This window comes from Carassius carassius, chromosome 49, assembly GCF_963082965.1.
Source record: "Carassius carassius chromosome 49, fCarCar2.1, whole genome shotgun sequence".
Classification (NCBI taxonomy): Eukaryota; Metazoa; Chordata; class Actinopteri; order Cypriniformes; family Cyprinidae; genus Carassius; species Carassius carassius.
Window position 1 is genome coordinate 15,913,595 of NC_081803.1, and position 16,532 is coordinate 15,930,126.

At 37.2% G+C, this 16,532-nt stretch overlaps 1 protein-coding gene across 2 annotated transcripts; it reads right to left on the reverse strand.

Moving 5' to 3' along the window:
* Positions 1-1,159: 1,159 nt before the first annotated feature.
* Positions 1,160-16,407, reverse strand: LOC132132749 (remodeling and spacing factor 1-like). Of its 2 annotated transcripts, none has more exons than XM_059545264.1 (16): positions 16,164-16,407; positions 14,554-14,645; positions 14,262-14,354; positions 13,912-14,117; positions 13,608-13,756; positions 10,981-13,505; positions 10,069-10,341; positions 9,877-9,981; positions 9,712-9,791; positions 9,495-9,549; positions 8,431-8,540; positions 8,272-8,339; positions 7,978-8,185; positions 7,697-7,896; positions 5,114-5,293; positions 1,160-3,904 (listed from the first exon to the last, which is right to left on the reverse strand). In XM_059545264.1, exons 1-16 carry the CDS (start codon positions 16,315-16,317, stop codon positions 3,378-3,380), a joined length of 5,025 nt encoding a protein of 1,674 aa, XP_059401247.1. In that variant the 5' UTR covers positions 16,318-16,407; the 3' UTR covers positions 1,160-3,377. The 2 variants fall into 2 exon arrangements, with proteins under 2 accessions (XP_059401247.1, XP_059401248.1); XM_059545265.1 differs by having other exon boundaries at positions 7,697-7,893; positions 16,164-16,406.
* Between the last annotated feature and the right edge of the window lie 125 nt (positions 16,408-16,532).

Here is a 16,532-nt window from a genome sequence, read left to right on the forward strand (position 1 = left end):
CCCATTTCCGCCACCAAATAAAAAAGAAGGCCTACCTGTGACGTTTTAATCTCCCAGTTCATTTCGCAACTGAATAAAAAAATCTCAAAGATAATAGGGACTTTTATCTCACAATTTACAACTCACAGTTCAGTGGGGGAAAGAATTGCGAGAGAGAAATTTAGATTTTTTTTTTTTATCATTCCGAGGCAGTAAAAGGCTAACCTGGAGTGCCTCCAACATGGCCGACTTCCGGTCTGATGGCGCGCCGTCAAAACCCTCTATATATGTTAAAATATAGTTTGACTGACAGACAGTTTGACTGCATAAAACTGAGTTCTGGATTTATTTACTTGACAAATATTTAAAATAAACCGTGGGTTATTAGCCTATCTTCAATAGAAAAGACCGTGACACATAAAGCAAGAAGAAAATGGCCCATGAATTTACATGTAATCATCAAGCCTTAAGTATTTCACCAAAACAAGTGTGCTTTTTTGAATTGGCCAAATTCAGAGGGTTCTCACACGACCCTCCCATCACCCTCATGCTCTATTCTCCATCCCTAACACTCATTCTTCTATACAAACTTAAAAGTTTGAATATGTGAGGACAGTTAATATGCAGAGAGCAGCATTAGTATTCCGCTCAGACTCGGCCGTAATGAGATCCGAACGAGTAAATCCTCATCACAGCTGGTCTCCATGTTAGCAGATCTCATAATAAGAGTTATGTATGTTAACAAAAGCACTTGGTCTGATCAAAACGTCGATTCTGGGCGAAAGATAAAACCACTAAAATCAGCTATAGACCAGCCTGAACAGGTTGGGAGGATGATTATTTGTATATATATATATATATATATATATATATATATATATATATATATATCAGCTTCATCTTAGCTTAACACCCACCTTGTGTTCAGTGTTCTCTTCTCTTGCCTATTACTGTTGATATCTACAATTAACTGGAAAAACACATCCCAGGAGAAAATATTACACCTCTACAAAATGGCTTCATATTTGCAAAACACCCTTTGCAAAATATTAACATCAAAAGTGCATCAGTCACAATAACTTGCATGCCATTACGTTGTCAATTAGCTCTAATAAACAGAAAACGTAAAAGCCGATTGCCATAACTAAACACAAGAAGAATCTTTGCACATATAAAAGTATTACACAGGTTTCATTTCATTTTTATTATGACAAATGTACAAGATAATAAATCATATGAAAGAAATTACAATACAGTTAACAAAAACATCCAAAAGAGGAACAGACAAACACAAAGGACGACTCTAATAGCTAAAACCAGACTGCATCTGCCCATCTGCTGTCAAACTACATCAGCCAAATATCTTCAAACACTGCTGTTGGCATCTCTCATTACATGATATCAAATTAACCAGATATACTGTGTCATTAGAAGCTGGGCCTCAGTTTTAAATGGATGTCTGTACCTTTGATTTTTAAATTACACAGGAATTAAACAATGGCCCAATACTGTTAATAGACCACCTTAGGAGAAATGCATTGCGGTCTAGCACCTAATGATGCTCTTGGTCTTAGCATGTCTAAAACTGTATTTCTAAAAAAAAAAAAATCTGGGAAGTTTTATTTTCAAAATCTGATGCCCTAATGCTGCAACAGCAAATAAATCAGACTATAATATATGTGCATGCCAAGCATAAACATTAATGTACAAGACATTTTTACACCGCTTTTGTCGATCAATGCTGACATCGAAACAATTAAACTGTCTGTTGGGCTTTATATCAGAATGCCTTTTTCTCTGAGAATAGACTATTCTCAGAAATGTTTTAACAATCAGTGGAAATGAGACAGAGAGTGAAAACTCTCAAAGAAGACAAAACTGAAATCGAAAACGCACTAATGAAAAAAGACAGACGTGCCCACTTTGGAGTGGTACAAATGTACCTAAAAACAAATTATAAACAGCTGCAATCATAAAAGGACTGCTATGTATACTTTAAATGATTTAAAAATGCTTCTAATATGTTACAGCAGAAAACTACAGATTTACACACTTATACACTTTCTAAGACACGTTCTTACGTCTCAGAGGGTCATCTCACATCACGCTGCTCTCGGAAGGGTCAGAAATCATTTGAATATGAGCAGCAACATGAATTTCGGTCTTTAAAAAAATAGACAAAACCAGGAGATGATGGATCTCTTCCTGCATGTTTTGTAAGAAAAATGTATTGCTTTGTAATTGATGAAGAACAAAACAAATCATACACATCATTAGTATACTTAAAAACAAAAGGAAAACATTACAATAATTATATTCATATAAAGAAAATGAATATAGTGCACTGAAACAGAAATAAGCTGGACACGATGGGCAAAGAAGAATCCATTAGATGGAATTTCTGCATTAAAATGAGATGATCAGCACTAAACTTCAAGAAATCCCTCAGAAAAACAAACATCGTGCATCGGTGTGGGTGAGAGTCCACAGCATTTTATCATCCGCGAGTGGAAGATTTGGCATTTGATGCATTGAAAAGCTGCCAGAGTAAATAGTGTTTGGATTCAAATCAAAATGTGGTGCTAAAACAGTCCAAAGCAACAGAATTTATTAGTATGTTGGCGTAAGTATATGAGCGATTTTCCACCATTAGACATCTCTTAGAAACTTCCAGGAATCTTTTACTCAAATGGTGTGAGCAACTGTACAACCAAGCGATTATTTCAGGTACAAATGACAATTTTATAATAAATAGTATAACAAAACAAAGCTTATAATGACCTCACATAATAAAAACTTTTTTTTTTCTCGCCATCAAATGACATTATGAAACCAGTCGGTAGAAATTAAACTTCCACTCCAATTAGATTATAAAAGATGAACGATTAAAAATGGCCTCGGAGAGGAAACAAAGGATAAAGATATTTAGCGATGTCTGGAACGTCACTACAATGAAGACTCCACCCCCTTTGTACTGACTCTACCCACTTCCGGTTCTCTTTGTAATGTGCAACAGAGCAGTGGAGATCAAACTCGACAAATGTCTCTACGTCAGACATGTGAGTGTGAGCATGGCTGTGTGATTAGTGTAAAAAGAGGTTTTAGAGGTTGTTTCCAGAGAGGGTGTGTTTGAGACCGATCGCTCTCATCGAACGCAAACGATACTTCAGAAGGAATATCTCAGGGAGTGTCTCTTAGAAGGATTGCGTTGTCCTTCCCTTGATACTTTTGCTCAGTAAAATATTTACAGCTATTATTAATGTTCCACCTGATTTGTCCCTGATCTGTTCTGCTGGCACGATTAACAGGGACTGTTGACGTGATCCGTGCTGACTGGTGAAAACAGGATGAGGGTCGGAAAATAAGAATAAAATGTAAAAAAGAAAAAGAATACAAGGTTATAACTGTTCACTGTTGCATACATAGTCTACGAGGTCTGTGACGCCCAAAAGGTCATCCTCATCCTCGTCCTGCGCAGCAATCTCCATGCCATTTGGCGCTATGGTTACAGCTGATGGGGCGTTGCCATTTTTAGATATCACTCCCACCCCAGGTCGTGGCATGAGACCCTCCAAACTCTTTATCGGGCTCTGTCCGTTAGTTGGAGGAAGCTCCACTAAGTTGTAGTCCAGTGGACTGGGCCCTTTGCCAACGGTCTCCTCTGTCTCTTTTTCCGATGGGCTCTTCTTCACCTCCTCTTCACTCTCGCTGTCGTCAGAGTCGATGCGGTTCACGCGCTTCCGGACGGGCCGCTCTTCTTCCTCCGATTCGTCCGAATCGTTGTCATCATCATCATCCTCTGACTCCCTCCGGCGTTTAAGGGATAGGCGTCTGCAACGTTTTCTGGATTCTTCCTCGGATGAGTCAGCTCTTATCTTCTTGGGTTTCCTGTCCTCTTCATCAGATTCAGCTGACTGGAAACTAACTGGAGGAGCAAAAGACAATAAAATCATTTGTTATGCGTCATGCATCAAACTAACAGAAAAAACTGAATCTTTATCAACTATACATCAACAAGTATGATCCATATTTTGTATTTTTTTAAGTACTGAGCATATATTAATACAGAAGTATATATAAACATAAACATATGTATTATATACTATAATTCAAGTTTAAGGTCAGTGAGATTTCCTATATTTTAAAAAAGTTTCTTATGCTCACCAAGGTTGTATTAATTTGATAAAAAAAATATAGTCATGTAAACTTTTGTAAACAATTTTTCTTCCTGTGATGGCAAAACTGAATTTACAGCATTACTCCAGTCTTCAGTCTGCTCAAGATACATTTCTGATTATTATCAATGTTGAAAACAGTTGTGCCATTTAATATTTTTGTGATTTTTTTTAATTCTTTGATTAATAGAAACATCAAAAGAACAGCATTTACTTGAAATAAAATCTTTTGTAACATGCAATATGTCTTTCCTGTAAAATTAGATTCATTTAATGCATCCTTGCTGAATAAAAGTAATAATTTCTTTAAAAAATTAAAAATAAATCTCTTAAACTTTTTAACAGTAGTGTAGATTATGTACATATCAGAAATCCAGGTTTCTATATATTACTACCAGCTATTGAAAAACTTGTGTCAGTATATCACTAGTAATTCTAGCGATATGTTATAAGATAATGATAAAATCATAATAATTATAATATAGAGGTCAATGTCATATGTGACCCTGGACCACAAAACCAGCCCTAAATTGCCGGGGTATATTTTTAGCAAAAGCAAAAAAAAAACACTGTACGAAAACAAAACAAAAAAAAAGTTATTTAGTAAAGATTATGTTCCATGAAGATATTTTGTACATTTCCCTCTGTAAATATATCAAAACGTAATTTTTTATTAGTAATATGCATTGCTAAGAATTAATTTGGACCAACTTTAAAGGTGATTTTCTTAGTATTTGGATTTTATTTTCCATTCTCAGATTCCAGATTTTCAAATAGGTGTATCTATTCAAATATTGTCCTATCTTAACAAACCAATTGAAAGCTTATTTATTCAGCTTTCAGATGATGTATAAATCTTAATTTCGAAAGATTGACACTTCAGCCTGGTTTTGTGATCCAGGGTCATATATAACAAAAATAAGCCTTATGCAGTGAATATCTTCTGATGTGAACAGCACCTTCACTGTCAGAGCTGGAAAGACGTCTTCGTTTCTTCTTTTTGTCTTTGTTGGTGCTGGCCTGTGAGCCGTCAGAATCTGAACTTTCACAGTAATTCACCTCTTGCTTACGACTCCGATAAGACCGCCGACAGCGGATGTCCAGATCGCTGTCACTGAATTCACTAGAGCCTTCCGTTGCTGCATGCAAATCCCCCACACACAATGATATACACACAAAACAAGATAAACAAACATGGAAATATATCAGTAAACAAACAGCAAACCATAAGTACCAGTGGTGAAACGATATTCAATCCAAACCAAAATTCAGAGATACTCTCTTGGCCTACTCCACCCCCTGCTGAGACACTTCAAACGTGTACACCCATAATGGTTTTGAATTGCTTGAATCACTTTGAAAAGGAAGGTACCATTAAGGGCAACCTCTGCATAACAAATCTGTCATATAGGCTTAACAAAATTATAATGAGAACACGACTGTAAAAGAATATGTTTCAGTGCGTTATGTGCAGAGGTGGAAAGTAACGAATTACATTTACTCGCGTTACTGTAATTGAGTAGCTTTTTTGTGTACTAATACTTTTTAAAGTAATTTTTTAAATCTGTAATTTTACTTTTACTTAAGTATATTTTGTTTGAAGTATTGTACTTCGCTACATTTTGAAACACATTAATTACTGAGTAAAAAAAAAAAAAATCGCTCCCTGGAAACTACGTCAGTAAATAATGGGCAGGAGGGCAAACTGGCGCTAAAATCACAAGAAAGATGCAGACGGTCAAAACAGGCGTTAGTGGTGCAGACACCGCTGAAAACGAAACCCCGTCATATTCTGCAGTTGAACTCGAAGGAAATGAAGTGAACCCCTGGTCATATGTATGCTCTATTATGCAGTGTAAGCTGTACTTGCCTAGGAAGACCAAACTAGCAGCTTATAAAATCTCGACAAAACATCAACCCTGCGCAAGAATGTAGAGGTAAGCTAAATAATTGCATCGTTGCATTGGTGGTTAAAATGAAGCTTTGACATTTTAGCAAGAGGTTTTGCACAAATTAGCTAAAAAGACCGTGGTGAGGAGTGTGCTATTTTTGTTTTAATGATGTGCGCGCGCATTTATAGTGCGTTCTTTCACTGTGTGATTCAGTCTCCTAAAATGCATTTAGAATGATCACAAAATTGAAGATATAGGGGCAGAAAATTCACATATTTATATAATTTCATATATTAAATCAAAATCACATAAAGAATGCCATCGTTTCCTCCAAAAATCATCATGAATATATACATACATATATATAACAGTTCAGTAAACAAGTTAATTAAGAGACTTGCGTTTTAGACACCATATTGCCTTTTTAGCTCTATTTCTACAACAGAAAATAATTCCAAACACAGCCACCAAAGCACAGTTTTGCGTCTCTGAGCAACGTGACATGTTTCGTTCCTGAATGAATCAACCGTTTAAATGATTCGGTTCAATCGCAATGACTCACTTATTAACAGTGACTTGCTGACAGATACTGGCCATTTTAATTTCACATTTAAAGTATCTTTTGATTTTTTTTAAATAATTAATTTCTTATCATTTCAAATGAGTATTCAACATTTTATGTCTTGTATATCAAAACATTATTCATGCATTTGTAACTGCAGGTTAAATGCATTCTTGTCCTGCACTAAACAGTGTAATACATCTAAATGCCACTTCCAATGAATCTTCTGCATTTCCTCTGCATTAAAAGATGAGTTTGTTGATACTGATTTGCCTGTTAACAGCCCAAATGTTTTATTATTCTAAATAACTGATTCCTTTGATTAAAAACAACTAGTTTGAGATTAATAGACCTATCCCAGGGGTCAAACTCAGTTCCTGGAGGGCCATAGCCCTGCAGAGTTTAGTTCTAACCCTGCTCCAGCACACATATCATGTAGTTTTCAAATAAACCTAAATGATTAGATTAGCTGGATCAGGTGTGTTTAATTAGGGTTATATCTAGACTTTGCAGGACTGTGGCCCTCCAGGAACTGAGTTTGACACCCTTGGTCTGTCCCATTTTTGACTCCCTCCCACTGTTAAAATGTAACTAAGTAATTTTTACTCTGAGTAAAGTTTAAATGAGCTACTTTTTACTTTTACTTGAGTAGATTTTTAGACTGGTACTTTTACCTGTACTTAAGTAAAATTTCATTAATGTAATGGTACTTTTACTTGAGTAGAATATTTTTGTACTCTTTCCACCTCTGGTTATGTGGCACTGGTATATTATTACACCCCAAACAAGTATGGTAAAATAAATAAATTTTTTCTTAAAACTAAAAAATTTTATCCAAATTTTTTTAGCCTTCAGAAAACATTATTTGTCTACCTCATCAGTTCAAACATAAATATTAAACCAGCTTTTACTTTTAATTATCTGCAACTCTTAATTTGTAATTTTTTATTTATTTTTAAACAAACAAAAACTACATAAAAAAAATTATGCAATATAAAAAAACTGTCAGAATACATAACAGGGTTGCATATTTAGTATAATTTTTCGTATTAAAATATTATTATTAATTTTTTTTATAAATGCCTCACCCATCTCCTCTTCCTCCTCTTCGTCAGTTTCCAGCTCCTCCTCATCAGAGTATCCTCTCGGTTTGCGTCTCCTGCGCGGCGGCTGTCTCCTCCGCGGGCGGTCAGCCTCACTCCCAAAGTCACTGTCTTCATAGGAAGGGACTTCTGCTTCGCTCTCTGCCTCATTATCAGAGGCCACACACTCCTCATCCTCTGAACTGCTGACCAATCAGAGCAGAGTAAGTGTTATTTCATTGGCAGGATTCTGTACTTATCTTAAATTAAAAGCAGTTTAACATTACCTGATACTGAGACGGAACTCATCTTCGCTCTCTTCTTCGTCCACTGTGCTGTCGCTGTCTAGATCGTTGAGCCGCCGTCGCTTCTTCTTCTGAGCTGCACTGGTTCGCCGCGGCCGTCCATTCTCCTTCCCATCCTCTTGTAGGATGGTGGAGATGTCCTTCTCTCTGTGGCCTGTGATGTTCGCCATGTCCTTACCCCGGCCTGCTCCTGTGTTGACACATTTGGCCAGTCTAATCTCCCATCTTAAAGCTTTAAAATCAACACTAGTGTGATGTATGAAAATGCTCCCCTACCTCCACCCTCTGCCTCTTTAATGTCTTCCTCGATTGCCTCTTCGATCGCTTCATCAAATTCATCAAATCTGCCAAAAATATAACAATAAAAAGTTAACAACTCCCATGTGTAAACGGCGTTAGATAATAATGATTATGTAAGTAAGCTGATTCACATACCTGTAGCTTATATATTTCTTGGCCCTGGTTGATCTCCGTCCCCAACTTTTTCTCTTCTTTACATCTTTCTTCTCTTTCACCAGCTCCTCCTTTTCTTCCTCCACTTCAACCTTCAAAATGAATGAATAAAACAATAAAAAATTATATATATATGTATGTGTGTGTGTGTGTGTGTGTATGTATGTGTGTATATACCGTATATTAGATTATATATATATATATATATATATATATATTTACATTACATTTATTCATTTAGCAGACGCTTTTATCCAAAGCGACTTACAAATGAGGACAGTGGAGGACATGTGTGTACAAAGTTTTACTACAGAGGTATACAACCACTGAAAATTTTGGGGTAAGATTTTTTAATAAGAGATTAATACTTTGATTCATTTAATTGATCAAATGTAACAGTAAAGTTTTTTGATGTCAAATAAATGCTGTTTTTTTTTTATTTTTTACTTCTGTTCATCAAAGAATACTGAAAAAAAAGATCAGCTTCCAAAAAAATATTAAGCAGCACAACTGTTTTCATTGATGATAATTAGAAATGTTTCATGAGCAGCAAATCAGCATATTATGACACTGAAGACATCACAGGAATAAATTAAATTTTACATATATTAAAATAGAAAACAGATATTTTCAATTTTAATCTTTTGATATTGCTGTTTTTACTGTATTTTTGATCAAATAAATGCAGCCTCCAGCTACATCTTTCTAAAACAAAAAGTATACTAACACCAAACTTTTGAACAGCATTGTAAATAATGAATATGTATTATAGAATTTAAAGTACTCCAAATATTTCTTCATAATTAAAAATAGCTTAAAATGTAAAAAATGTAATTCCAATGCTTAGGTTTAGCTTTGTGACAGCAGATTGGTTACATTTTATATTTTTTAAGTGCTCTTCTTTTGTTAAGATAACATATAGAAAGAAAAAAAAAGCATCTTAAGCATGCAGAATAAATGGACTAAACGATTATGGAATTGTGGCATCCATAATTGTATTCACGATTAGAAATTCATTAATTTCAATAAGCACTGTAGGCACTTACAGAGGGTGTGATGATGTTCTCTAGACTGATGCCAACATACATCAGTCGCTCTTTCCTGTGAGGGAAGAATTACAATGATTTCTTATATAGGCCATCATGCCACTGCACAGTAAATTGTTAACAGACTGATAGAGGTTAACGGGATTTAATTCATAAACTTTTCTGCAACTGGTTCACACTAATTCACTTGAGCTGGTCTAAATATCTCTTTATTTACCTCCGTTCTGCACGTTCTTTCTTTTTAAGGACTGCATCCAAATTCTGCAATTGCTCCTCGAGCCTGTCGCAAAGTTGCTTCTGGAAGAGAAATAGAGTATCAGCATTTGAATAGCCAGGATGGTGTATTTCTGTAAAGGGATTCTTGAAATCTGAATTGACTCACATGCTGGCAGGGGGGGCAGAACCATTCCCCATCTGGTATGATCATGAGCGGAGGCCGCAGACAGGCAGTGTGGTAGCCGCTGTCACAGGAATCACACAGGAGTATCTTGGGGAACAGAAATGAGAGGTTAAAAGCAGCACTTCTGACTGTAACTGTAAGAAGATGAAGATATTTTGCAGAAGTGTGCCACACCAGCTCGGGATGGTTGGGAAGGCCACAGTGTTTGCAGGGGTCGTCATTGGGTTGATCATCTTCTGATGAAGAGGTAGAGGAGTCAGAGCTGTTCCTCTCTCGGTTTCGGTTTCTCCTTCTCTTCCTGGTCTTCTCTACCTTGAAATCTTCATCGCTGTCATCCTCCTCTGTCTCCTCTTCCTCACTCTCGGTCTCCTCGTCATCATCATCGTCAGAACATTTCTTTTTACGTCTCATGCGAGACCATGGTTGTCGTTTCCGACGTCTCCCCGCCTGTTGAATATTGAGTTACACTGTGAATGACCCGCAGCTATGATCAAGTAAATCTCTACCATTCAAACGTTTGGGGTGAGTAAAAAATAGTAAATTGACCAAAATCATAATAAAGACATTTGTAATGCTACAAAAGACCAAGAATCCTGAAAATAATATCTAGTTTCCACCAAAATATTAAGCAGCACAACTGTTTTCAACACTGGTAATCATAAGAAATGTTTCTTAAGCACCTAACCATCATTTATGAATGATTTTGAAGGATCATGTGACACTGAAGACTGGAGTAATGGCTGCTGAAAATTCAGCTCTGCATCACAGGAAAAAATACATCACAATGTTACTGTTTTACTGGTATGTTTTCTCATGTTATGGCCAATAAATTGCAGATATTAATTCTACACAATTTTACCTAAATAAATGGAAATTAAAAAACAAAAACTAAAATGAATAATTTTATTGCTACAAGTTAATTTAGTCCTGACAACATTGCAATGTACAGTATGATAAGTGGATATTTATTTTGAGATTTACTAAAGACACATTTAACTGTTATTAATCGTGCTTTAAAAGATTAACTTTAAATGAGCGTCAGAAAATGGCAAAGGTATTCTAAATGTAAAAAAAAGGAACACACACCTTTGGTTTTGTTTGGCCATCTGGCTCAGCTTTCCTTGGTTTCCTCTGTACAGAATCCTCATCCTCTTTGTCTTCGTTGTCATCCTTTTCTTTCTCTGACACAGGAGTGGCCTGCTTCCGCTCTGCCCTCCTGTCCTGGATCTCTACAACTTTAGCGGTGGGTCTGCAGATTCTCGGAGATCTCCTCAAGCACCTGCCATCAGTCACCTCAGACTCTGAATCTCCCCTCACCTCTTCTCTCTGAAGTTCTCTCTTTCGCCTGTGAGCTGGGATTTTGATCTTCATGCGAATCCCTTCCTGTCGTCCCATTTCTTCTTGTTCATCCCCTGTTTTATCCTCATCCTGACTCTCCTGAGCTTTCTTTGGAGGCCGCCCTGGTCTTTTACTGCTTTTCACAGCAGCGTTGCTTTTTTCTTGAACATCACCAGAAGCGTCACGTTCTTCAGAAGTTCTTTCTTGCTTAGATTGTTTGCTTGAGGTGGTGTTTTGATCTACAGGAACATCGGGTTCCTTACTTGCTTTTGTTATATCACATTCCTCCTCAACAGCTGACTGAATTTTATTAACTTTACTGATCTCTTTGTTCCCTTCCTCTGAATCTGGTTCCTTTTCGTGGTCTCTATCAGAGGAAGGTTTCTCTGAACTGTTGATTTCATTGGGTTGTTCTGTAGCTTTAACTTCCTCTGATTTTTTCACTGCAAAATCTTCAGATCTGTTTGCAGCTTCACCCTTTTCATCCTTGTCTTTTGACGTTTCCAAATTCTCGTTTTTATCAGTTTCAGCTGTATCACATTTTTCCTCGCCGTCTTCTTTCTCTGTGGTTTTTGGTGTGCTCCGCTTATTCGTTGAATCAGAAACAGATGATTTTTCAAGATTACTTGATGCTGACTTAGGGGAGGCAGACTGCTCTCGCGCTTTGACTTGAGGGCCATCTGAATCTTCAGAAGGTTTAGAGGCAATGGACTCACTTTCTCCATTGGTTGAGAATTTGTCTCCTTCAGACAAACACTGTTTTTCAGTTTCAGATAAGACAATGGAAGTTGGTTCTTTTTCTGTGGTGGTGTCTTCTAAGCTGTGACGAGGTTTGGTTTCTTCAGCATTCTCTGACTTTTCTGCGCCAGAATGTGGTTTGATTACTTCATGGGAAGAGGACTCCTCTGTTTTAGATGACTGGAATGGCTCAGTTTCCATTGGCATGGAAGCAGTTGGATCTGGTTTTTCATGGTCTTTATTGGAGTCTTTGGGAGATTGCTGACTTTCTTCTGTGAGAACTTTCTGTGACTCCTCTTCTGCAAGATTTTTCTTGGATTGTTCATTTGAGGTTTTTTTTATTGACTCTTCTTTTGATGTCTCTCCTTTCGAGAGATCTTTAATCGACTCTTCTTTTGCTGGCTCATCTTTTGGAATATCTTTCAGCAAACCTTCTCTTGTAAAATCTTTTGTTGATTCGGTGTTTGGGAGATCTCTCATTGCTTCTTTCGAGAAGTCTTTCATTGACTTTTCAACTGATGTCTCTTCTTCTAAGAGATGTTTCATGGACTGATCTTTTGCTGGCTCATCTTTTAAAGGAATTTTCACTGACTCGTCTCTTGCAAGATATTTTGTTGACTCTTTGTTCGGGAGATCTTTCATTGATTCTTCAGGCAGTGTTGATGTATTTACTTCAGTAGCATCCATATTGCTACTATTGGGAGATTTTTTATTGTCAGTCACTTCTTCAGAACCAGGTGTCTTTTCTGACTGTTCACTTAATGATGAGGGCTTTTCTTCTCCAGGGGTCTTTTCGTGAGATTGAGAAGTTTCAGATTTTTCTTTGTTCTCTTCTGCAATGACAGCACAGGATTCCTCCGGCTTCTCCACCTCCATCTGCTCTTCAGCACATGATCTGCTTTCATTTGTTTCTATCTTCTCTACCGTCTGGTCATCCTTTCCCTCTTTGGATTCATCTGAAACAAGAGGGAGATTTTCTAACATGTTCTCTTCTGTGCTTTCTTTTTGAAGACTTTCTGACCCTTTTTGCGTTTCACTCTCAGACGGTGTAAAGTGAGGGACATGGCCGTTGATCTTTTCAGCACTTGATCTGCTGTCATCAAAACATGTCTGTGATTCTTTCACCGGAGCATTTCGTACTACCATGCTGTTGCTATCTAAGTCTTCACTTAGTTTCATTTCCCGCTTTTTCAGGGGGATTTTAGCTTGATGGTCATTTTTCAAAGCTCTCTGAGTCTCTTCTAGAGTTTTTCTTTTCGCGTCCTCTGCCTGTTCCGCATTTTGTGAAGGTGCTGACAAGTCCTTGGCTTTGTCCTCCTCATCCTGTGGCTCTTCCTTGATCGATCCAGTAATAACACCAGTGCCATCTGCCGTCTCTGAATGTTTCTGTAGCTCTTCCTTCACCTTCAAGCCTTTTTCCAACAAAGCATCTGTGGTCTCTGCATCTTCTTGCTTTGCACTGTCCTTCTCCAAGATATTTTCCTTATTTTCAGATGCGGACAAATCATTTTGTGACTTCTCATCTCTGAATTCCACTAGAAGTCAAAAATACAGATTTACAAATACAAAACCGATACAAAACAAACCATTAATCTGTGTTCAGTCAATACTAAATATTACTTTTTCTTTTTAGATACCTTCAGCTCCCTCTTTCTTCTTATTCTCTTCATTGTCTGGGTTTGGACTGTTACTAGACGAGCACACCTCCTGATCCTTCTTTACTAAAAGGGCTGGATCAATGTGAGTCTTCAACAGTCCAAGGATTTGAGCTAGGTCATCTCTATTTCTGAAATAGAAAATAAAGAATTTTGTTTAAAAGATGTATCGGTTATTGTCATTATTGTTTTTTCTGACAGATTAACAGCCATCCAGAACAGGGAGAGAAGATAAATGCATTTAATCCAGAAAGTGAATTTAATTACACTGGAAATTAATGCCTACCTTACTATACACTTCCAGGATGACCCATCCAGATCATCCTGTTCTTCCACATAGACCCTAACATTATGGTCTTGATCTATCTGGAACCAGTACATGAGGCCATCTTTGTCTTTGCCGATGGGCTGAAGACGCATTTTATCCGGATCTTCTTCATTGATAGTGGTTTTAAACTTGACATTGTCATCAAACTGGCATTCGCACAAGTACTGTTTGAAAAACAAAGCATTATCAAGTTACATTCGGTTGATAAAAAAGAAATACATAAATGCAACAACAGGTTTAACGAATGAATATTAAGTTCTAGTGCAAATTATTCCAGTGATGTGACATTAAAGATTTTCCCATTTTACCTTCAGTATTCCTGTCTTACACTCCACTGTCATCTCTCGATAACCTTTCTTTTCCAGCTCCCATGCCCATGTGGTGTTAAACTCCTGACAGATCTACAGAGGAATAAAGCCATCAAAAATTAAACACTGGTGAGACTAATATTGAATGTCATTTGCTCACTGTGCTCATAGCTATTCACATATTCATTATGGAAATGATCCATAAATCACAGCAGTTTCAAGTGATTGTTAAAAGCAGAATGTGCGGCATATGAGGAGTCACTTAATACTTAATTCACACTGATTTACTCACCTTAGTGAGATTCTTCTCCCATCTGTCTGCAGACACGGACTTGCCAATTTTCCTCAGTAACTTCACGTGAAGGTCCACAAGAAGTTTTGGTACTAGGCACACCGAGTTAGAAGCAGAATTAGAATTTACACAGCCATAACACAATAACAATTGTAAGGTTTTAGCTCAGTAGTTCACAAAGTGTTGTCTTTGATTGATCTCAAGTAGTCTGTAAATCAGTTGGTGGATTAAAAGAATTACACATCATAAAATAACATTTAAATGCATTAAATTGTTAACTGACTTATTAAGTCAAAACAATATTTGTTCATTCAGTAACACATCGGTGTATTTAAGTGTTTGGCCCAACTTCTCAAGTAGGTACGGTTAGTTCATTTATATATATAAAAAAATACAAATAAGAGAAAATTAAAAAGATATAAACAACAATCTGGCAAAATTACAGATTGGTGAAAGTAATTCCATTTTAGGTTTTAAGAACCACTCCTTTAGGGCACCAAAATCTGAGAAAATTGCAATGGTTTGTAACAAATATTGTGTTATTTATTCATGCAAAAACATTGCATTTGCATGTAAAGTAGCTGCACAATGATAAACGCATTACTGGCCATTTCATATTGCTGTTGTTCTTGTACTGCTATAGTCCCCTACATGCTTCACTGAAGGACTTATATAAATGTGTTAACAACTGGCAGAATTTATCTGTCTCTACAGCAAATGTACTATAGCTGCTATAGTTCCAGCTTTTAGTACATTTATTGTTACTACAACATAACTGCAGTAATTTAAAGGGACAGGTCATCCAAAAAAAGAAAAAGCTTTTTTTTAGTAACTCTATGAAGGATCAACATAAGAGTTAGTAAAGGGTGACGATTTTTATTTAGGATTTGGTACTATCAACAAAACACACACACACATTATATATATATATATTATATATATATATATATATATAATCTATTTTTTATTAGTGCCCTATAATGTAAATTAGGGTACTACAATTTGGGAATTTTGGGGGAAACCTATAGTTATATATATTCCCTCACATATTTGTAAGGGAATGCTGGGATCTGCTCAACAATTCATGCGTCAATTCAGCGCATACACACCTAACACGTTCATAATGCAGTAAAACCATCACAGGCACAAATAAAATGGCTTACTGTTAACTTTCACCAAAGTCTGACAATCAAAATATTCCCATATTGTCATTTCTCCCTATCAGCGCGCGGGCAGGAAGTTTACACGTTCTGCGCATGCGCGCTTTTCACATCGCACCAATTCACGCCAAATTATTATTTAACTATGAATAAACATGATTATTTCTTTCCTCTCAATATGTGTGTAGATATGTGCAAATGAAACTTATTGCTATAAGTAAAAGGCCGAATTTAAACGCAAATAAAGCAGCAATGCGTTTCTGTGCGCTGTGATGAGTAAATAAAGCGGAATAAAACCTTCCGTTGGACAAAACGCCGAAATTAACGCCAGAAACGGCGCTTTAGCTACACAAACGGCGACAAAAACACCGATACCTGCAGGTAGAGTAACTAACGGCCCTTTAAAGGCATATAAAGCGGCTGAAGAGCAACAATGGAGGAGCGGCTCACCCGCGCTGCTCTCCCGCAGACTGCGCTCCAGCGCCGGGAACGACACCTCCGGCAGGTCCAGCAGAGCCCCATACCGCTCCAGAAACGAGCAGATAACGGCGAAGCTCGGGCATAACTCCGGGGAAGAACCGTCCGCTGCCTCCGAGGCAGACATTATTCCGAACCGAGCCGCTGGAGGACCACAACCTCCCCACAATGCACCGCGTCTATGGCAGACACATGGCCCAGAAGCCCTTGCGCCATAGACACTGAACCATGCACTGAACTGATGTAAACAAACCAGCTGCAGCAGCAGAGAGTCTGAAAGCGGGAGAGAGAAAGAGAGAGGGGGAAAACCCAAAGACCCCTCAACTAAACAATTCAAGTGGC

What these genes read in the sequence shown, in the direction of transcription:
- LOC132132749 (XM_059545264.1), bottom strand. Translation starts at nt 16,317, where the DNA reads ATGTCTGCCTCGGAGGCAGCGGACGGTTCTTCCCCGGAGTTATGCCCG. An exon ending in TTCCCAACCATCCCGAGCTG is followed by an intron (nt 9,982 to 10,068) that starts GTGTGGCACACT and finishes CTGTTCCCCAAG; the next exon opens with ATACTCCTGTGTGATTCCTG. An exon ending in TTCCAGCTCTGACAGTGAAG is followed by an intron (nt 3,905 to 5,113) that starts GTGCTGTTCACA and finishes TTGCTCCTCCAG; the next exon opens with TTAGTTTCCAGTCAGCTGAA.